Source organism: Bos javanicus, chromosome 7 (genome assembly GCF_032452875.1).
Source record: "Bos javanicus breed banteng chromosome 7, ARS-OSU_banteng_1.0, whole genome shotgun sequence".
NCBI lineage: Eukaryota > Metazoa > Chordata > Mammalia > Artiodactyla > Bovidae > Bos > Bos javanicus.
Genome location: NC_083874.1, coordinates 41,175,654 through 41,198,738, shown reverse-complemented (window position 1 = coordinate 41,198,738; position 23,085 = coordinate 41,175,654). Strand labels below are relative to the sequence as shown.

Here is a 23,085-nt window from a genome sequence, read left to right as displayed (position 1 = left end):
AGAATGAAAAAGTTGGCTTAAAATTCAACATTTAGAAAACCAAGGTCATGGCATCTGGTCCCATCACTTCATGGCAAACAGATGGGGAAACAATGGAAACAATGAGAAACTTTATTTTTGGGGCTCCAAAATCACTTCAGATGGTGACTGCAGCCATGAAATTAAAAGATGTTTGCTCCTTGTAAGAAAAGCCATGACCAACCTAGACAAAATAAAAACAGAGGCATTACTTTGCCAACAGAGGTCCATCTAGTCAAAGCTATGGTTTTTCCAATAGTCATGTCTGGATGTAAGAGTTGGACTATAAAGAAAGCTAAGTGCTGAAGAATTGATGTTTCTGAACTGTGTTTTTGGAGAAGTCTCTTGAAAGTCCCTTGGACTGCAAGGAGATCCATCAAGTCAATCCTAAAGGAAGTCAGTCCTGAATATTTGTTGGAAGGACTGATGCTGAAACCAAAACTCCAATACTTTGGCCACCCGATTCAAAGAACTGACTCACTTTGAAAAGACCTTGATGCTGGGAAAGATTGAAGGCAGGAAGGGAAGGGGACAACAGAGGATGAGATGGTTAGATGACATCACCGACTCGAGTTTGAGCAAGCTCTGGGAGTTGGTAATGGACAGGGAAGCCTGGCGTGCTGCAGTCCATGGAGTCGCAAAGAGTCAGACATGACTGAATGACTGAACTGAACTGACTGCATTCTTGGACCTTAGGTCTCAAACAGTCATTTTTTCCCCATGAGTAATCAGCATTAGTTTATTTGGGGACTGTGCTGGGTCTTTGTTGCTGAGCAGGCTTCCTCTAGTTGCACAGAGCAGGGACTACTCTCTAATTGTGGCATGTGGTCTTCTCATTGTAGTGGCTTCTCTTGTTACATGGAGCTTAGGCTCTAAGGTGTTTGGGCTTCAATATTCGTGACATGTAGGCTCAGTAGTTGTGGTGAACAGGCTTGGTTGCTCCTCAGCATGTGGGGTACTCCCAGACCAATGATCAAACCCAGGTGTCCCTCACCAGCAGGTGGATTCTTAACCACTGAGTCACCAGGGGAGCCCCAGCAATTAGGTTTTAATGAGATCAGTGGCACATTAGTAGCTCTTCCAGGGATCTCAGTTTTCCAGAGAATAGGACTCATTTGAGAAACAATATGGGTTATAATGGAAACCTCCTCTGGCTTAGGACTGAGAAAGGTTCCCGTGGTCCAGAATGATGTTTTTCTTGGTTGATGCCTTCTTCATGAGGGTATCCAAATCAAGGTATTGTCTGGAGTTTAGTAAGTAAATCCCTTCTGAAACAAGGCTGTGGGACATTCAGGTGTGAGCAGGAACTGAATGCATAGATAAAATTCTCTAGCAGCTGAGAGTGTGAATGAAAAACTTGGTTTTGGTCATCAATTAATTCCTATTATCATACATGATTGGGAGAACAACAGTCCAGGGAAATCAGTCAGCACATGGTAGGTAACCCATGTATCTAATGAGAAAAAATGTTACTACATGCCACATCAAGGATTACCCAAGTCTTTTCTAGGTTGTTTTGGGGGAGCCATGGATGGTGCCAGGCCTCATCAGTCTTCGGTCTTCATCAGTTTGGGAGACCTGAATCCTCTTTGGGACCGAGGGCAGTCCTTATTCCAACAGTCCTTGTGATGCCCTGAGGACAAAAGAACAAGATGAGCATGAAGGGTCTCAGAATGTAGGAAGAGAGAAAAGCAGACTCCTATTGCTCTACCTGCCATGCTATAACCATTGTGGAATTTTTTAGCACTCCTGAGTAGCATAGTCTGTCCGCCTCCAACCCCATAAAAGGAAAGGTATTTGTCCTACTCTTCTCCTACTTCATATAGGGAATGTGTATGTGCTTCCTATAGGGAATGTATATGTGCTTCATATAGGGAATGTATATGTAACTCATCCAATCAGCAAATGACTCACAAGACCCCTTACCCCATTCCTTTGTCTCCTGACTATAAAAGCAGATCAAAGACCCACATTCAGGGTTGGCTCTCCTGATTGTCAGGAAGCTGACCTACTTTACTGGAAATGATTCCCCCCCCTGCCCTTTGCACAAATCCTGCTCTAATAAACTTTATTCTCTTTCATTTTGCCTCACATCTGGAAATTCTTTTCCAACCAATGCAGGGACTGTGACAGCCCTCTTATTTGCATATCAAGGGGGATAGAGTCCTGGTGGACTTTTCTCATACATAGGGCATTCAGTGGCACTCCTGGTTGCATTTAAAACAAATCCCCTCTCGATTGGGTGGTGCCTCTGATCCATATTTTCTAGATCTGCCCCTGCATAAGCTTTTGCAAGGAAGAGTAACCCTGAGGTGGTACAGGGGCCAAGGCCTCCATCCTTAAGAGAAAGAGGGAGGAGGAAGAGACCTAGACCCTGAGTCAACTAAGCAAATTATCTTTTAGTGCTCTCTGAGAAAGAAAAAAGAGAAACAAATAGAGTTGAAGGATAAGACTGGAACACAAGGCAACACAGTGAAAATAATACAATACAAAAGTCACCTTCAGGATTGGCCTTTGTGATTTTTAGTTTAGCATTGTTGGATCAGGCACCCAACAGGGTTAAAATCATCTAGTTGTGTTGTATTAGTCACTCAGTTATGTCTGACTTCTTATAACCCCATGGACTGTAGCCCACCAGGCTCAGGTTATAGCAGTTTGACCTGAAGGGAGCCAAATGAGGCTTGCCTTTTCACAGAAGTAAAACCAAGGCACCATCCGACCTGCTTGCAAAGCTGGTAAGGAGGCTCAAGGATGAATGTGCAGTCTAAGAAGTCAGAAGGGAACTAAAAAAGGAAGATAATAAGAGAAATTCAGCCTGAAGATCTCCAGCAAAAGATAAGAAGTTATACAGCCATGATGCTTCCAAGACTAGAGATTTGAAAACTCTTAAGAAAGGTACTCAATCATGACCTCTGCACAGGGGTTAAATAAAGCATATGACCCTCTCAAGGGAAGTGCTCATCTGCGACCTCTGTTCAGAACTGCAATGAGGTTGTGAACCCCAAGAGGCACCAGAGGAAGGCCAGGTCACAAATCTTATTGGGTATTCCTATAGTCCCCTTTTTGGGGCTCCCCAATGTGGTTCCAGTATCCTAGAACAAGGCTGAGACTAAGAACAAGTAGGGTCTGGAAATCAGGCTTGAGGAGCTACAGAGAGAAAACTCATACAATCAGGTTGCCAATTACCTGCTTCACAGTCTTAATGGGGTGGTCTGGGTGATCATCTCAGTAGATCTTCTGGAGTCCAAAGAGACAGAGCAATAGAGGATAAGAAAGATTGAGGCAAGAAAGGCCCAGGGCTTGACATGTTCTTTCATAATCGGAGGGCCGGATTCTGCCAGATCCCCGAAGGGGCTACATGAATCTACACTGTTCAGGATGAGTCCCAGCCCAATAGGCAGATCCAAATTATGCCCTTTGAGGTCCCTCTGTGTTAGCCACAGAGTTGCAGGAGAAGGGCGAGCAAGATAATGGTCATTTCCCAGGTCCTGGGCAAGTTCCTAGAATGGGCCACCAAGTGAAAATCCTTGGCTTTGCACAGGAAAGAAATCAAGAGTGAGCCAACGTAAAGTGGGGTAATTTGTATTTAGAGAGATATACCTAGGCAGAATGTGAACGGTTTCAGAAAGTGAGAGCAGCCCTAGGATATGGTTAGTTTTTAATGGGTTAGGGAATTTCATACACTAACAAGTGAGATTTTTCTAACTATTTGGGGAAAGGAGTAGGGATGTCTAGGAATCGGGCCACTGCACACAGTTTGACCTTTTATGGTCAGCCTTGGAACTGTCATGGTGCCTGTGGATGGTCAGTTAGCATGCTAATGTATGACAGTGAGCATATACTGAAGGTCAGGATCTAGAAGTCAAATTTTCTGCCATCTTAGGCCTATTAAAAAAAGTCCTACCAGTTTTTGTCATTTACTGTTTTGATCAATGGCTGTCATTGTTTTAAAGGTTGTGCCTGGCCGCTTGTCCACCTGTCTCAATGATTTGGGCTATTTTCAGAGTTTTCAGACTCAGTTTTGCTGGGTCTCTGTCATGTATACAGGAAGTAAAGATGTTAATAAACTTCCTTTCTTTTTTTTTTTTCTGTTAACCTGACTTTTATTATAGAGGATACCTCTGCCAAGAACTAGATGGGCAGAGAATTTTTTTTTTTCTTTCCTACTATTTACCAATAATTTAGGGTATGCTGCTTCTATCTTTCAGTTCAGTTAAGTTCAGTCACTCTGTGGTGTCCGACTCTTTGTGACTTCATGGACTACAGCACACCAGGCTTCCCTGTCCATCACCAACTCCCGGAGCTTGCTCAAACTAATGTCCTTCGAATCAGTGATGTCATCCAACTATCTCATCCTCTATCGTCTCCTTCTCCTCCTGCCTTCAATCTTTTCCAGCTTCTATCTTGCTTCTCAGCAAAGTCCAGGGATATGATGTGATTCCCCTAGGCCATGGAGCATCAGGTCCAACAATAGATACATATTTCTTGATTCTATTGTTTACCACCTGACAGGTGGAAGGGTCTAGAATAGACATCCGTACTCAGTTCCAAACTTCCTTAGAATATTTTCAATAATAACAACTGACAAAACAGTAGATATTACCATCATTTTCTGGTTTTCATGATGCCATTCATTCTCTATTCACTCATTCTGCATTTATTAGAGCATATAGTATGTGTGCTTGCTTAGGTTCCTAGAAATACACTTTCTTTGTTTAATGCTCTGTTTTGCCATTAATGCTCTGTTGTTGCTGTATGAAATTCTATCTGAACCATGTGTGTGAACACACCTACTATACTGGGTGGCAGCCACAGCGAAGAGTTCTGGTTCAGTAGCAGGACTTGTTTATGTCAACTCAAGTGGCAGTACATGTGTGTGTGCTTGGAACTCAGTGATGTCCAACTCTTTGTGACCCCATGGACTATAGCCTGCCAGGCTCCTCTGTTCATGGTATTTTTCAGGCAAGAATAATGGATTGGGTTGCCAGTACTTCCTCCAGAGGATTGAACCCACATCTCCTGCCTTGCAGGCAGATTCTTTACATGCTTAATCATCCACAGTAGCAGGATCTGTTTCTGTCAGCTCAGGCGGCAGTATATGAAGCAAATGGCCTGGTCTACCATATGTGCACATATATCTATGTTCAGATCTCCACAGGACACCAAGGGATGGGCTACCTTGAAACCTAGGGACAGACTGGTGGTGGTGATAAGAGCATCTGCAGGTGCAACTACAATGTTAGATGTGATCACTGATTAGAAGAGAAAAGAAGGAGCTTTGCCTGGAAGAAACAATGACCCATGGTGGAGGTAGGGACCAAATTAAACTTCCATCCTAAGGCCCAGTTTGTCAGGTACAAAAGTGTTCACTACATCACTTCATCACTAGAGTGCCAGGGCAAATGCCAAGAGCTCAGGCAATCAATTTTTTGAGTAAATTATTACAAAATAATAGTGTAAAAATTGTCATTGAAATAAAACATATCAGGAAATTGTAAGCATTCATGAAACTGTACAGAAAGTAAGTTGTTTTTCTTTAAACTGTTTCAACATTACAAATCAAATAACCCCAGTTTTAGAAATAGAAAAAAGATTTTTAAATTAATATGAAAGATCACTCATGGAAAACAATACGTTCTTTATGCAAAATAATAGGAAACAATCATTAGCAAATTTTAACTCAATTTACCTTTTAATTGGATGTATGGCAATAAAATGAAAGAAAAGGTTTTGAAACCTCATGACACTTCTGGTTTCCTATAGAGAATCTACAAATTATGAGAAATTTGACAAATAATTGATGACACAGACTGACTGAATCTATATTTAAAATTAAATTCAGATTTACATGAAACTGATTTGTGTGAATTGATGAAGTAAACGTAACTTATAAGAAAACTTTTCAGAAAAAGAAACTCTCCTTTTGAATTATTAGCTCCACATGCACTAAAAGTTACACTTTGGCATAATTTATCAATAATTCAATCCAAGGTTCTCATAACTTACAAATATTCCTAATGGCTTCAGTAATATTAGCAGAAAGATTCATTTCAAAATTAAAAGTAATCAATAATTAACTGCAAACTTTGTACTTGTCATCTATGACTCAAAAAATTTCAACTACATTAAAAAAATAAATTTCCTAAAAGTATAAATTTTGATAAATTCATAGAAATGTGAGTGAAAAAAAGGCATGGCCAATAACAACATATGAAAATAGTGATTACTTTTTATTATGTGTAAAAATATTGTTTGCAATTTGATTATATTTCATATTTAACAAAATAATGTTAAAGAAAAAAAACTATATATGAGCAAGAATAATGGCAACTTTTTCTCCTTTTTAACAAGACACTTCAAATTTTTTATCCTTTCAGTTAACCATAATGTAATGTTTTTATCACTGTACAGTGATGAATGGATTTATGCTCAAGTCTTGGTACACATGGAGAAAAGGCTTTGTCTACATTTTCACAGAGCAGAGTCTCTGAGTTACTCTTCTCAATGCCTCCATTACTTCCTTGTTTCTCAAGCTGTAGATAAGAGGGTTGAGCATCGGGGTCAAGATGGTATAGAAGACAGCCAGAGCCTTGTCCTCTGTTGGAGATCGAAGGGATCTTGGACGTAGATAAGTATAAACAAAGGGTGCATAGTAGAAAGTCACCACAGTGAGGTGGGTGCTGCACGTTGAACAGGCCTTTTTCTTCCCTTCTGCTGAGTTCATGCGATAGACAGCAAAGAGAACACGGCCATAGGAACAAGCAATAACAATAAAAGGCAACACAAGAAATAGGGTGGTACTCACAAACACTGTGTACTCATAGACCCAGGTGTCAATGCAGGCCAGAGTCAACATGGCTGGGACATCACAGAAGAAATGATTGATGGCCCTGGATCTGCAGTAAGGGATATGGAGGGCGTATGTGGTGTGGGCACAGGAGTTGAGAGCACCCATTATCCAAGATCCTGTTATCATCAATACACACACTCTTTTGCTGATTCTGATGGGATAGTGAAGAGGAAAGCAAATGGCCACATAGCGATCATAAGCCATAGATGTCAAAAGCAATGCTTCTGCAACTGCTAAAGTCAAAAAGAAGAAGCTCTGAATCCCACATCCAATGAAGGAGATGGACTTGTTTCCAAACAGAAAATTGGAGGCCATTTTGGGGACAATGGTGGAGATGTAGTTTAGGTCAATGAAGGAGAGCTGACTAAGAAGAAAGTACATTGGTGTATGGAGATGCGTGTCCAGAAAGATGAGAAGGATCATCGACAGGTTGCCAAATAATGCCATTAAGAAAATAAGAACAATGAACATAAAAAGAAACAGCCCAATTCTTGAAGGGGAGAACAATCCAATTAAGATAAAATCATCTGATGTTCGATTATAGGTTTCCATGAGTCATTGATATGTTTTTTCCTAAAGACAGACATAAGAGCAATTAAGTATAAAACAGTATTTCTTAAATGACTAATTTAGTTCAGTCATAAAAATTCAGAACCGAATTTTTATCTATTTTGAAGATGATAAATTTAAATTTTAAGCCAGAGATTGAAAGTTTAAGATGCAAACATTTTTTGCCAAAGTTTTGCCAGAAATCTTTGAATTTACTTCTAAACATTATTATGAAATCATTAGGATAAGTATTTTTTACTGCCTATATGAACTCAAGTATCATCAAAATCAGATATCATAATTGAAGTATATTCAAAAGACATCAATGCAAATGCATACATTATATAAATTTTGTAAATAAATATTTATTACCATTAATGAATTATCCTTCATATTTAAACCATAAAGCTTGTCTCTAAAACTGTATCAATGTATCAGCTGATTATGAGAAGCTATTAATATTTTTCTTTCTTCAGAATTTTTTACATAGAAATGTCAAATTAAGCTTATTTGAAGCCAGTTAATATCATTTGGCTCATTTGTTGTGAAATCTAGGATGAATCCTTATTGTTAAGTACCGTTTACACAAAGTCATTCTCTTCTTCCTCCTCAATAACATTCTGAATACCATAGATAACATAGACCCTTTACCTGAATATCTATAAAATGTGCCCTTTGTAGCTTTTGTGAATTTCCTCAAGATCTCCCATTAGCATAAATTTTATTTTTTAATCATTATTTGATACACATTGCCTTACATTGCTTTGCTGTATTCATTTTTTACCATTTTTTATACTTAAAATTATTTTCAATTCTAAATGAGTGTGTTCTGTTCAGTTAAGCACATATATTTATAATCTCCTCTCTTAAAAGCCTATCATGATGATTAAGAAATAGACATGTGATAAACTAAAAGGGAACAGGGAAGCATATGGCACAATGAGAGATGAAATATTCTAGTTCTTTTGAAAGAAGAACTTTGAATAGAGAAGTGGTCAATCACTTAATGGAAAGCAGATAATGACATTCTGAAAGGATTCTCATGAATGAATATTGGAAGAAGCATTCTCAGTGATAAGAATTTATTAATTCTACACTGCATGTTGTGTTTTTCTTGTAAATATTATTCTAGAGCCAATTTTTCCAGATTTTAAAGGAATTACTAAACATGAAAGAGAAAGCTGAATACATGTGCACATGCCCATGCGAATGAACTGAACTGAACTGAACTGATACAATATCCTTCCATGGAGACTTACGTGAGATGCTATATTCCTTCCAGTGTTTCCATAGTAGGTTTTGCTAAAGAAGAGCCAAGGGTGAATAAAGACTTATATTAATTAACTGATTTAGAGATTTTACTAATAGTACTTCAGTTCAGTTCAGTTCAGTTCAGTTCAGTCGCTCAGTCGTGTCCGACTCTTTGCGACCCCATGAATCGCAGCACGCCAGGCCTCCCTGTCCATCACCATCTCCTGGAATTCACTCAAACCCACGTCCATCGAGTCAGTGATACCATCCAGCCATCTCATCCTCTGTTGTCCCCTTCTCCTCCTGCCCCAATCCCTCCCAGCATCAGAGTCTTTTCCAAATAGTACTTAGTATTCAAATAATGTATACTTCTAAGTTTTAAAGTATATAATTAGAGAACAATATTTTTACATATAATGAGATCTAAATACACAGAGAATATTTGTGTTTATATGATTATGTGTCCTAATTCATATTTTTCAGTGAAATTTTACAGTGGTGAATAAGCATTATTAGGTAAACTAGTAACAGATATTTTCAAAGACAGAAACTGATTATAATAATATATTTTTCAATTTTGTCTTGCAATAAAAATGTATTTATTCTGTTTTAGTACACAGATACATGAAAGAGAGAGAGTTTAAGTTTAAGACTAGATACAATTTATCTTATCTACTTACAATAATTGTAAGCATAAAAAATATAAGTATCTGAGTCTGTATTTTTTAAGTAGAACAGGTAGAAAGAAACATGGGATATTACAGGCTATCTACAAGATAAAACATAAAAATCAGTGTATGCCAGGGTGTAAAATATCACTGAGAATAGCTCTACATTTTAGCATCTTTATCAATATAATTTTCATAACCATCATTTACATTCACCTAACTTGTCATTCACTACAATTGCATGTTTTCAAATTATTTCTGTATGCTACAACCCATTTTATATTCACAAAATCATGCAAGGTTGTTCATTCAGATATTTTTGCTCAATATTTATTTATATGAAATAAAAATTTAAAAAATATACAAGTTAAAAGCATAAGACACTTCAATTATACAGTTTATGTTTAAAAGTACAAAAAAGGATAATTATAACTAAACATATGGTTAATAGCTAGATTATTTCTAGAAGCCATCTTTCAAATTATAGAATTTATGGATACAGATGATCAAAATATATCCACAGACAGGTAACAATAGCCCTTATTGTTTACCTTCACTATTTATTCCATTTTATATTTTGATATGAAATTTAGACAAGTAATTTTTAGGTTTTACTTATAAACTGTGAGTTCATTTAGGGTAAAAGAATGAGTAGGAAGCAGTATTAAGGTTGCAGCATTACTATGTAATGAACTTTCATTCATAAACCAAAAATTAAAATTAGTAAGAAATAAGAAAGGCTGTCCTCTATAAACTTTATTGAGGATTGGATTCCCTAAGGATTATATTATTCTTCAAATGTAACCTGAGCACATCCAGAGCATACTGAGTATGATTTGCCTCTATCTCTTCCAACAACTTCATCTCACTTCCCTTTCAGAAATCACATTTATTAATAAGGTAGAAAACTACTTTTTGTTGTTCATTTCATGCTGTACAATTTTTGCTGAACAGTATTCTAAAAAGTGCAATCACATGCTTGATGTCAAATTTCATTTAAAACCTCTATTTCTTACCTTAACCAACTCTTATGTATATTACATCACTCATTTCCTAAACTGATTACCTTAAGTCCTGAGTGATTTCAATCCAAACAGTAATCAACACTGCCAAAGGAGTTAATACAACAAAATCAGCTTCCATGCTATTATACAGTGTGCTTGCATGAAAACATCTCTACTCCTAGAGATTATAGTTTATGTTACCTATGCTGTCTTAAAACATTCTTTTCTTGGCTACAATATTTCCCATGTGCAGAGGATATATCACAGGCTATGGATACAATGAATTCTCATTTCTTTAATGAATATTGTTTATTAGTTGAATTTCTTTTTTTCCTATACATATTGTTTTTTTTTTTTTTTTTACTTTACAATATTGTATTGGTCCTATGTATATCTTATTCAATTACAGCCACATAAATCTCATATTTGAAGTACTATTTGAATTTATATGAGATTTTATTGTATGTTTTATAAAATATCATGATTATTTTCAATCATATTTCAGTATATGGTATAGGTAAGTGTAGACTCGTGCATTATTCCCCATAAATTTAGAAGAGTAGTTTATAAAGAATATCAACAGCTGTCTTTATCAGTTTTGCTCTATTTTACTATCCTTTCACAATCATTCACACTCAGATTAATAGTCAGAATTATATGATAACAAATGTTAAACAGAGCTTCATGTCTTTAAAAAATGTTTGCAAGTGTTTGAGTAGCCCATATAGTTTTTTACTTTTTTTAAAATATAAATTTATTTATTTTAATTGGAGGTTAATTACTTTTAAGAATACACAATCTAGTATAAAATATTTATATACCTTTTGAAGCTAACTTCAGTCAAATGAAGTTTTCTTTTTGAATTCTCTGGCTGATGCAGGCCTGGCTGTATTGCTTAGTATAAGCAGAAGTACTTAATTCTGAATAAACTTCTCTTAAGCAGTTGCTGAACAGTCCCTTCTCTTTGGTGGCAAATAGAAATAAAAATACAATTAGTACCTTTTACTATATCTGGACTTTCACATACTCACTGGCTTGATTAGCTGAAAGCAGTCCAAACTTCTTCATGGAAGCAAAGTCATTTTCTGAGTAAAATTCTTTGAAAAATTTCTAAACAAATATTTTAATATTTATATCTCTACAGCTGACATTTTAAATGCCTTCACTGAAACGCAGGGGTCACAGTGATTTGATTCTTTTCCTGAAACTCAATTTAATTCTTTTTTTATTTTTTTATTTTTCCATCCACTTAGGCACTTAGGAATATCCACCGAGACTTACATAATATCAGTTAAATCACTAGAAGCCCAGGATGGCCACCAGCCAAGGTTTGGGTAGGAGTTCTCATAACTTCTATAGAAATTTTCCCTGGTGTGTTTAGTATCAGTTGGTGTGGAAAAACACCACTTATTTATTCAGATTCTTCTAATATTATTATGCCTCTAAATTTTTAGATCATATATTTTATATATTGTTACTTAGTAGGTACATAGTATTGATATGTCTGCATATACTAATTTATTTCCTATTATGATTATATTGGCCAAAAATTTAATAAATCAAATAGGATGTGTTTAATTTAATAAAACATGTGAGCAAAGATTCTTAAAATATCACACTTGTGAGAATAGTTTTTAATTTATTTCAGGTTTACATAATTTATTTGAAATTGCCATTCTTTTTTGGTAAAACCCATTAAATTATAAAAAGTGTCACATAATAATTATAATTAAATTGGTAAGTTTTTCATGTAATAAGCTATCTAATGAAAATAATACTATTTATTTTGGTGCAATGATATTGAGAAAATATTCAACGATAAATTTTATTGCAGATTATAACTTGTGTTCTTATATTTCCAATAATTTCAGTAAGTTAATTAATTGTACATTTTACTTGACAAGGAGTAATATTGATTCAGCTTAGATTTTTTAAATATTTGATTTGTAAATTACAATGTGTCTAGGGGAAGATTTCCTTATGTTTAATTTATTTTGAGTTTTTTGAGCTTCATGGATCTGGATGTTCACTTCCCTCCCCAGATTTACAGTTTCTATATTGTTTTCATTTACTACATTAAATAAACTTTTGCCTCCCTTTCTCTTTCTTTCCTCCTTTTGGGATTTCCATGAAGTATATATTAGTGACTTATACTATCCTACAAATGCTATATATTTTTTCCATTCTTTTTCACAGTTTTTGTTGTTGCTATTATTGTTCCTGTTGGTAATTTCTGATCTCATAAATAGTTCTTTTTCTTGATCTAGTCTGCTATTTAGTCTCTATTGCTTTTTTTCAGTTCAATTACTGTGTTCTTCAGTTCTAGGATTAGAATTTGTTTGGTTCTATTTTACAGTTTCAAATTTTGTTGAACTTTTCATTTTGTTCTTATATTGATTTTCAAACTCTGTATAGTTGTTTATGTTTTCTGTTACCTCACTAAGCTTTTTTAAGATAAATATTCTGAATTATTAGTCAAACTTTTTTTTAATTTTATTTTATTTTTAAACTTTACAATATTGTATTAGTTTTGCCAAATATCAAAATGAATCCGCCACAGGTATACCTGTGTTCCCCATCCTGAACCTCCTCCCTCCTCCCTCCCCATACCCTCCCTCTGGGTCGTCCCAGGGCACCAGCCCCAAGCATCCAGCATCGTGCATTGAACCTGGACTGGTGACTCGTTTCATACATGATATTATACATGTTTCAATGCCATTCTCCCAAATCTCCCCACCCTCTCCCTCTCCCACAGAGTCCATAAGACTGATCTATACATCAGTGTCTCTTGCTGTCTTGTACACAGGGTTATTGTTACCATCTTTCTAAATTCCATATATATGCATTAGTGCCATTAAAAAGAATACATTTGAATCAGTTCTAATGAGATGGATGAAACTGGAACCTATTATACAGAGTGAAGTAAGCCAGAAAGAAAAACACCAATACAGTATACAAACATTTTTTAAATGGTTTGTGAATTCTTTTCAGATTTTGAAAGTTTCCAGAAGAGGGCCAAGTGACAGATGCAGCTGTACTGATTTGTCACTTTATATAATTCTAACTTTTTTTTCCCCCCAAGTTCAGTTCAGTTTAGTCATTCAGTCATGTCCGACTCTTTGCGTTCCCATGGACTGCAGCACGCCAGGCCTCCCTGTCCATCACCAACTCCCAGAGTTTGCCCAAACTCATGTCCATTGAGTCAGTGATGCCATCCAATCATCTCATCCTCTGTCGTCCCCTTCCCCTCCTGCTTTCAATCTTTCCCAGCATCAGGGTCTTTTCCAATGAGTCAGTTCTTCGCATCAGGTGGACAAAGTATTGGAGTTTCAGCTTCAGCATAAGTCCTTCCAATGCACACTCAGGACTGATCTCCTTTAGGATGGACTGATTGGATCTCCTTGCAGTCCAAGGGACTCTTAAGAGTCTTCTACAACACCACAGTTCAAAAGCATCAATTCTTCGGCTCTCGGCTTTCTTCACAGTCCAACACTCACATCCATACATGACTACCTCTTGGAAAAACCATAGTCTTAACTAGATGGACCTTTGTTGGCAAAGTAATGTCTCTGCTTTTGAATATGCTGTCTAGTTTGGTCGTAACTTTCCTTCCAAGGAATAAGTGTCTTTTAATTTCCTGGTTGCAATCGCAATCTGCAGTGATTTTGGAGGCCCAAAAATAAAGTCAGCCACTGTTTCCACTGTTTCCCCATCTATTTCCCATGAAGTGATGGGACCAGATGCCATGATCTTCATTTTCTGAATGTTGAGTTTTAAGCCAATTTTTTCACTCTCCTCTTTCACTTTCATCAAGAGGCTCTTTAGTTCTTCTTCACTTTCTGCCATGAGGGTGGTGTCAGCTGCATATCTGAGGTTATTGATATTTCTCCCGGCAATCTTGATTCCAGCTTGTGCTTCATCCTGCCCAGCGTTTTCTCATGTTGTACTCTGCATGTAAGTTAAATAAGCAGGGTGACAATATACAGCCTTGACATAATCCTTTCCCTATTGGAACCAGTCTGTTGTTCCATGTCCAGTTCTAACTGTTGCTTCCTGACCTGCATACAGATTTCTCAAGAGGCAGATCAGGTGGTCTGGTATTCCCATCTCTTTCAGAATTTTTTATAGTTTATCGTGATCCACAAAGTCAAATGCTTTGGCATAATCAATGAAACAGAAATGGATTTGTTTTCTGGAACTCTCTTGCTTTTTTGATGACCCAGCAGATGTTGCCAATTTGATATCTGGTCCTCTGCCTTTTCTATAACCAGCCTGAACATCTGGAAGTTCACGTTCATGTATTGCTGAAGTCTGGCTTGGAGTATTTTGAGCATTACTTTACTAGCCTGTGAGGTGAGGGCAATTGTGCAGCAGTTCGAGCATTCTTTGGCATTGCCTTTCTTTGGGATTGGAATGAAAACTGACCTTTTCCAGTCCTGTGACCACTAAATTCCTCCTCAGTGAGGTGAGGAGAGAGTAGGAAAGAACAATGAAATAGGTTGCCATTTCCTTCTTTGCGGGATCTTCCCAACCCCCAAATTGAACCTACCTCTCCTGCACTGGCAGGCAGATTCTTTACTGCTGAGCCACCAGGTAATGAATATCATATATTAATATTATTTTAATATTATAAGCAGTATGCCCAGAATAGAATATATTTTAATGATAACAATATATCTCATTATCTTTGTGTTACAGTGAATATAATTGACATACAACATTGTGTTACATTTAGGCATCAAACATGATGTTCTGATATATATGTGTGTGTGTGTGTATATATATATAAAATGAAACTTAGCATGCATGTATGCATATATTGCAATAAGATTACGACAATAAGTTTAGTTAAAATCCATTACCAACAATTACAATTGTTTCCTAGTGATGAGAATTTTTAAATCTACTATTTTATCAACTTTCAAATATAAGATGTATCATTTTTTTATTATAATTACAACGCTCTTTGGTACATCCCTAGTACCTATCTCCAAACTGGTAATTTGTACCTTTGACGAACATTACCTTAAAATTTTAATAACATTGTAGTGTTTGAAATATACTTTAAAAATTTATGTGGTTCTCTTTCTCCCTTTATATATATATAAAAAATATATAAAAAAAATATATATATAAATATATATTAAAAAATATATATATATATGTTCTCCAAATCTACTGGAATATATGTATGGTCTACATTTATATGGAATATATAAGTGTATTCTGTAATTATATGGAATATACATATATATCTATATAAATAGAGAGAGAATCACATAATTTTTTATAAAATTATTTTCCCTGGTAGCTCAAACAGTATGGAATAGGCCTGCAAAGCAGGAGATCTAAGTTTGATCCCTGGGTTGGGATGATCCCCTGGAGAAGGGAATGGCAACCTACTCCAGTACTCTTTCCACAGAAAGAGGAGCCTGGTGGGCTACAGTCCCTGGAGTCACAAAGAATCGGACACAACTGAGTGACTAAAACACATATGTATATTCAATACAATGTGATTTTATTATAAAATATTTTTACACATTCTTATAATTTTAGTGGGAGAAAATTGAAAATATTGAGTCATATTTGACTTTCTATTAGAGACTGACAATTATAATTAGTACCGTAGAGAGGAAGGTATATTTTTTAGATATATGTATTTGTAAGGCAAATACCTGTGATAAAATTTATCATTATCAGGATTTTTGAGACATCTGCTTCTTTCTACAGTTAAAGAGATAATAATTTTTTAATTATCTTTTCAGAGATATGAATAACAGATATCGTCTAAATATAACTGTGGAAATAGAGAAAAGGTATTTCAAGCATTTTTTCTATTGTTTTTTTCTGAACAAAGTTACTTTTGAGCATATTTTTCAGTGCTTCTAGAACATATTTTTTCCTAAAGCTGTATATAATTGGGTTGAAAGATGGTGTGAAGATGGTATAGAATATTGCCAGGAACGTATCCTGGCCTGGAGTTTGATACTTTTTAGGTCTCATGTATATGAAAATAAATGGCCCACAGTACATTATGACTACAATCATGTGGAAGAAACAAGTAGAAAATGACTTTTTCCATGCCTCTGATGATTTCATTTGGAGGACAGTAAGGAGAATTTGGACATAAGAAGCAAAGATTGGAGAGGAAGGGATAGCAGGAAAATGATGCCACTTACATAAACTCCTCATTCATAGTGTGTTGTGTCCACACAGGACAACACCAACGTAGCGGGGACTTTACGGAAGAAGTGGTCAATGACTCTTGTGCCACAAAAGGAAAAGTGAAGTGTGTAAGCTGTGTGAACTATGGAGTTGATTATCCCAATAAATCAGGCCCCTCTAGCCTTGAGAATGCTGACATAGCCATTCATAAGAATGGGGTAGCACAGTGGGTGACAGATGGCTACATAGCGATCATAGGACATTGCTGCCAGGAGAAGACACCCACCACCCAAGAGGGTAAGGGATAGAAATATCTGGAAATGTTACTGGGGAAATAGATCAGCCACTTTTAAGGTGCTGTCTTAAATTGGGAAATGAATGACCTAAAATCACGTTAACCATTGCTACTGGAAAGTTACAAAGTCAAAATTGCAAGGTTTTAGTCATTCTTGAATTTTTCCTTTCTGAAGAGCTCTTCTGTTTATACATGCCTAAATTCTTTAAAAATGTAGAGGGATACCTGTCTGCATAATAAAGCTGATCATGTTTTGCAACAGTTTGCAGGTGAAAAAAATAAATACTAGAAAATAAAAAAAAAAAAAAGAAAAGAAATATCTGGACGCCACAAGCTGCAAATGAAATAGTTTTGCTACCTGACGGGAAATCAGTAACCATTTTGAGAACAATGTTGGAAATATGCAAGATATCCATAAAAGAGAGATGGCTAAGCAAGAAGTACATTGGAGTATGACGTCGTAATTCCCTGTGGATAATGAGAATCATGACTGTATTTTCTGTTACAGTCAAAACAAAAATGGTAAATATAAAACAGAAAAATACCAGACTTGCTTGAGAAGAAGTAAAGAGTTCCAAAAGAATGAAGTCATTGCTGAAAGTATGATTCTCATGCCCCATTATGAATTCCTTATTTTACCTATAAATAAATAAATAATAAAATTAGATCTAAACAGAAAATGGGGAAAAAGTAGTGTGAATCTCAAACTTGTTTATACTTAGCTGTATGTGAAAATGAGAGTTACTAACGTGTATTTTGCAATTAAAGCCAAAGGAATTTCAGGTAACTTTTGAAGTAGATATTTTTTGTAATACGATGTTTATCGCTTTACAGAATTTTGTTGTTTTCTGCCAAATATCAACATGAATCAGCCATAGACTACTTTTTTTTTCATTATGAAATAAAAAATTCTGATTTTACATTGAATTCCTTGAAATTTTAAAATAAATTTACTACGATTTTACTTTTACGAGTTTTAAATGATCAGCATATGAATGAGGTTTGCAGGATATATGCATGTAAACTTGCTCCTGACTGTTTTTACTGGTTTGACTTACTAACTCAGTAAAAACTCCATATAGATGTAGATTCAGATTTCAGGCAGTGGTGCCTGCCAAGAACTGGTTGATCATAAGTCTTGAATATCAGTGGTTACTGACAACTGAAATTCAATATGTCTGTGTACAAAGTTGTTGGCGTTTTCTCATGCCTGTAATAATTTTGTCCTCCTGATTTTGCTTTTTCCTATAGTCATCCTGATTCAAAACTTAATACATCATCTTAGTATTGAGTATGGGTAATGTCTAGTCTACTCACACTGAGTCCCTGTACCATGATAAGTTTAATAACATATATGAAACGAATCACCAGTCCAGGATGCTTGGGGCTGGTGCACTGGGACGATCCAGAAGAATGGTATGGGGAGGGAGGGGGAGGAGGGTTCAGGATGGGGAACACATGTATACCTGTGGCGGATTCATTTTGATATATGGCAAAACCAATACAATATTGTAAAGTTAAAAAATAAAATTAAATTAAATAAAAAAATTATTGATTTATGTTTGTCTTGTCCCTGTTATCAAAGGTTTCCAATGATGTATCAATTATATTTACATTTTTAGAGAGTGTGTGTTGTCTCCACAAGATCATTTATTATTTTGTCTTCAGGTACTAGAAACTCCATAATGCATTCACTGACTCCTTTATCATCCTACTTCTACCATCCTGCCAATATCCATGAAGCACCTAAAGTTTTGACAGCTCTCTTTTATAACTTATTGCATAACCAATCAATCAAGGATCTAGAAACATACTCCCAAGATGCTAGATTGATGAAAAAATATATTGTATGACAGCTAGGATCTTGAATGAAATTTTATTCTTGAATCAAAAGAGGATTGTTCTAGTGGTGAGTTTCCTTGCTTTATGTTCAAAGTGGAGACATATGCATTACATGTCTTAGACCCTTCCACATTTGTGCAACTCTTACCCAACATAAAGTCTCTTTCCATCTAGCAGCAACATTTCCTTGTTTAATAATGCTAAATTTCAGAAAAGAGATGTGCAATGCAGTTTATATCCCTGTATTTTCTAGAAGAATCTTGGAGATGAATCATAGAAAATGCTATCACTTTTAGGTTTTCTTTTAGCTAAAAACACAGCCGTATCTCAATCCTTCCTCAAAGGAAATAAAAAGACCTTCGTATTCTTTACTCAGTGAAATGTACTACACTCTAATCATTATCATTTTGCACTTATCAGGATTTTCAAAATACATTATATATAAAATCAAATTATTTGTCATTCTTTACTAGATTTATCATTATAAAATTAAGCACACACAATATTGTTTTACATTTCCATTTAACTAGAGGTCAATTATTCATTAATCTTGGTAAGACTGCACATTTATATATTAAAGAAATATTTGTATGTTCTAACATCTTGTAATTACATGAAAGTTATCATTGTAATGTAAACAAATGCAAAAACACCAAATCATTTCTTTCTAAAAAATACTTATTTTGAAAAGTGTTTAATTTGGAAATCCTGGGAAATGCTAAATATGAAGATTTATATTTTATGCAATATGACACTAGCATTTTTACTTTTTAAATTTTCTATAACTTATAATATCAGTGACTTGCTTGATAAAATAATGATAAATTCTCTCAGAAAACTTCAAATATCAGACTTAGTTGGTGTGCAACTGACTTGAAATAACTGGTTGTTATAAATAATTCAATAAACTAAATAGATTTTCATTGAAGAAATAGGAGTCCTAAATTGAATTGCCCTAAAAATGAATGAAATAAAAGTTTTCATTTTTAAGAAGTTAATATGGAATATGGGTAGAAAATTGTATGATAGATATTACCTAGCCTGAAGGCAGGTGTGCTTTTGACTCAGATAAAGATATTAGTCATAAATATAAAAAATAGAAATATAACCTAAATTTTTCTAATGCTTTGAAGAGACAAACAAGAAATTACAATGTAAACATATTTTTTATGTCTCTTCATGATATGAAAGGGAAAGTGAAGTTGCTCAGTCGTGTCCGACTCTTTGAGACCCCATGAACTGTAGCCTCCCAGGCTCCTCCGTCCATGGGATTCTCTAGGCAAGAGTACTAGAGTGGGTTACCATTTCCTTCTCCAAGGGATCTTCCCGACAAAGGGATCGAACCCGGGTCTCCCTCATTGGAGGCAGACGCTTATAACCTCTGAGCCACCAGGGAAGCCCCAATTAATAATGAATTTGAGTTAAAGTGAATTTCTATAAAGTCAGGATAATAGTGGTACATTTTTCACATTAATCTTTTGAAGATTAAGTGAAACACATTAGACAATACACTAAATAATACACACATGCATTATTACATAATAATACATACATACATGTAGTCTATACATACATGCACATACACACCAAACAAAGACTGCTGCTGCTGTTAAGCCACTTCAGTCATGTCCGACTCTGTGCGACCCCATAGACAGCAGCAACCAGGCTCCCCCATCCCTGGGATTCTCCAGGCAAGAACACTGAAGTGGGTTGCCATTTCCTTCTCCAATGCAGGAAAGTGAAAAGTGAAAGTGAAGTCACTCAGTCGTGTCCAACTCTTAGTGACCCCATGGACTGCAGCCTACCAGGCTCCTCCATCCATGGGATTTTCCAGGCAAGAGTACTGGAGTGGGGTGCCATTGCCTTCTCCAAAACAAAAACTGGCACATTGTAAAAACTCAAACTAAAGGTTATTCTTTCTTCTTATTATTATTTTTGCTTCTGTGATTAGTGTCTTAGAATTTCTATCATTAATATATTGTTATTTGTTATATTTAAAATATACATTTAAGCCATTATATACTAGAGAGATAGGGAGAGATAGAGAAATAAACAGGACCTTAGAGAATATAATCAGGTAATTGGAAGTAAATTTCAAAGAAGTGAACCAGAAATTCAATTTTGCTCACTATCTGTTAAAATTAGAGACTTTCTGGGAGAGAAACCAACTCTGCATGTTGGATGATATTTAGATTGGCTTCCTCATACTTATACACATGTATAGATCTGTGTGACAGAGGAAAATAATGTTCTTTGTTGCTTCTTATTCTGAAATCAATCAAGAGATCTGTTCATAATTTCATTTGAAATAGCCAATGATATTGCCATTACACATTTCTTGCCCTGCAGACTTTTCAGGGTACTACATCATGCCCCAAGGAATTATTGTAGGATGATCTTACTTCTGCCTCTTCTTGCTGCCTCTCCAATTTAAGAGAATCTTGTGATTAGCATCTCATATTGATATCAAATTCATCACGTACAATGCTGAACTGCCCAAGTTCCCTTAAACAATGAATGATCCCATTGCATATAACTGCTCCATACAGAAATCAGAAAATCATTCTAACTTCTCTTTCTGTCTTCCCTCTTCCATTTGCAAATCGCCATCTCCTACTGATTCTATGCAAATGCTTCTCATGGGTTATTCCTTCTCATGGTTGTGTGCTATATGTGTCCATGGAGGCTCTAAGGCATCCATTCTACTCTTTAAATTAAGTAGACCTGTATGAGCTCTGCAACACTCGAATAATATCACATGCTTCTCAAATCTACTTGAAGCCAGTGGAGTGTGTTCAGTTAAATAAATCTAGACAACAGAAGTGTGTTGGGACTGTGTGCAGAGGCACATACCTTTCTTGTTCCTTCATCCTACTAGTTTGAATCTGTATGTGATGATACTTGGTTGTGCATTCTTCCTGGAAGAGTTATACAGGAAACAAAGCTCAGGAATTCAGGAACAGAAAATTCAGATACCATAAAATATCCTATTGATCTTGACAACTAAGTATATTAGCATGAAATAACTCACTAAAATGTTCAAAAACTGATTTTAGAAGGAAAAAAGGAGTAGATTGTTCTGTGGTAATCATTTTCTAGCTTTAGCATTCCTACTAGATCATCAATTTTTATAGGTAACAGATCTAGTATAATTCTAGTATGTTTTATCCAAAATGCCTAATACTTTGCTTTATGGGATAGAATCTGAAAGTGTTACAATATTGTAATGATAATTTGAGTAGTCTTGTGCCTCCCACTACTCCCCACATAAATGCACTTTTTGCCCTAGTTCGTTAGTTTTCCTAGAACACAGATTTAAGAATGCAAATTTCTGCTGGGTACATTAAATTAAATAAATAAATAAACAAACATAAAATAAGATCTCCTTACCTTTAGTTCCCATTTTATGAAACTGAAGTATTTGCACTTATTTAATAGTGTGTTTCTTGTTTGTTTGTTTTTTTTTTTAATCTTCGCCTATGCCCTCTTCTCTCTTCCACATAAACAGTCTTCTCCATCATAGCTAGGGGCTTTTTGGTCTTCCACTAAGATTTTATGTTTGGTCCTTCATGTGCACAGACTTCCTTGATATTTTTCTTTTTTTTTTTGAGAGTTTATTGAAAACTATATACAGTTGGTCCAGCCCCTACCACAGGCTATAATCTGGGCAGGTCCTTCCCACACCTCAGGCAGGATCTCAGCCCCTGATGGTAGAGACCGGGGCTAGGGTCAGGGCCCAGACTCCCTTGGGAAGCTTGACTGCCAGACCCCGCATGGAACTTCATCTGTGAATTTACAACTCTAAATGGCCTGTCGGTGGTGGGCAGGGGAAAAGCCTGGATAGGGGATCTCTATTCTGCAACTTGGGCCCAAGAGGCTAGGGCCAACTAGGTTGTCCGGAAGTCTTGGCTACTCCTCCAACTGGAGGTCTTCCTGGAATGTGCAGGTGGACAGCCCCACTACAACCCCACCCCACATGCCAGGCCCCATGGGCTGCACAGGCTTGGACTGGGGGACCTCAGGCTCCCTCCCTCCCAACACTGGCTCAGGGCTTCGGCAACACTCCTCCAACAGAAGACCCGGGGTTGAGAGGTGAGTGTTGGGGTGGTCATGGCTGTGGGCCCAGGACCCTCCCGAGGTAGGGGGTGGCTTGGGGAGTCAGGGCGTCCCGCTGTAGGAATAGTCAGCTTTGTTGTGCATCACCAGCTGGTCATCCACGAAGTAGAAGCTGTCGGACTGTGTCTCATACGGGTGACGGATCATCTCGTTGACTGGTCCCTCTGAGTCCACACCCCCCAACGCACTCAGCTCCTCGGAGAGAGCAGGGAAGTCGTAGATGTGCTCGCAGGTGTTCTTGCTGCTGGGGATCTTCCTTCATATTTTTCAAACTGTCTTCTCTCCTTCTCTTTCTTGCTCAGAACTATACAACTATGTCAGGATGTC

The 23,085-nt window shown here is 36.3% G+C and overlaps 1 protein-coding gene, 1 long non-coding RNA gene and 1 pseudogene across 2 annotated transcripts; all 3 read right to left on the bottom strand.

Annotated features, from left to right (window-relative positions):
• Nucleotides 1-6,481: 6,481 nt before the first annotated feature.
• LOC133252022 (olfactory receptor 2L8-like) lies at nt 6,482-7,420 on the bottom strand. The gene has a single exon (XM_061424777.1). The coding sequence runs from the start codon at nt 7,418-7,420 to the stop codon at nt 6,482-6,484; it is 939 nt and encodes a 312-aa protein (XP_061280761.1).
• Nucleotides 7,421-16,127: 8,707 nt separating this feature from the next.
• On the bottom strand, nt 16,128-17,420 carry LOC133252112 (olfactory receptor 2AJ1-like; annotated as a pseudogene).
• A 5,076-nt stretch (nt 17,421-22,496) lies between these two features.
• LOC133252021 (uncharacterized) lies at nt 22,497-23,012 on the bottom strand. Its single transcript, XR_009737791.1, has 2 exons — nt 22,947-23,012; nt 22,497-22,913 (listed from the first exon to the last, which is right to left on the bottom strand). It is a non-coding gene; the product is annotated as an uncharacterized LOC133252021 (long non-coding RNA).
• Nucleotides 23,013-23,085: the final 73 nt, after the last annotated feature.

Bases quoted from the DNA above. Each gene is read 5' to 3' on its own strand.
- LOC133252022 (XM_061424777.1), bottom strand. From the start codon at position 7,420: ATGGAAACCTATAATCGAACATCAGATGATTTTATCTTAATTGGATTG.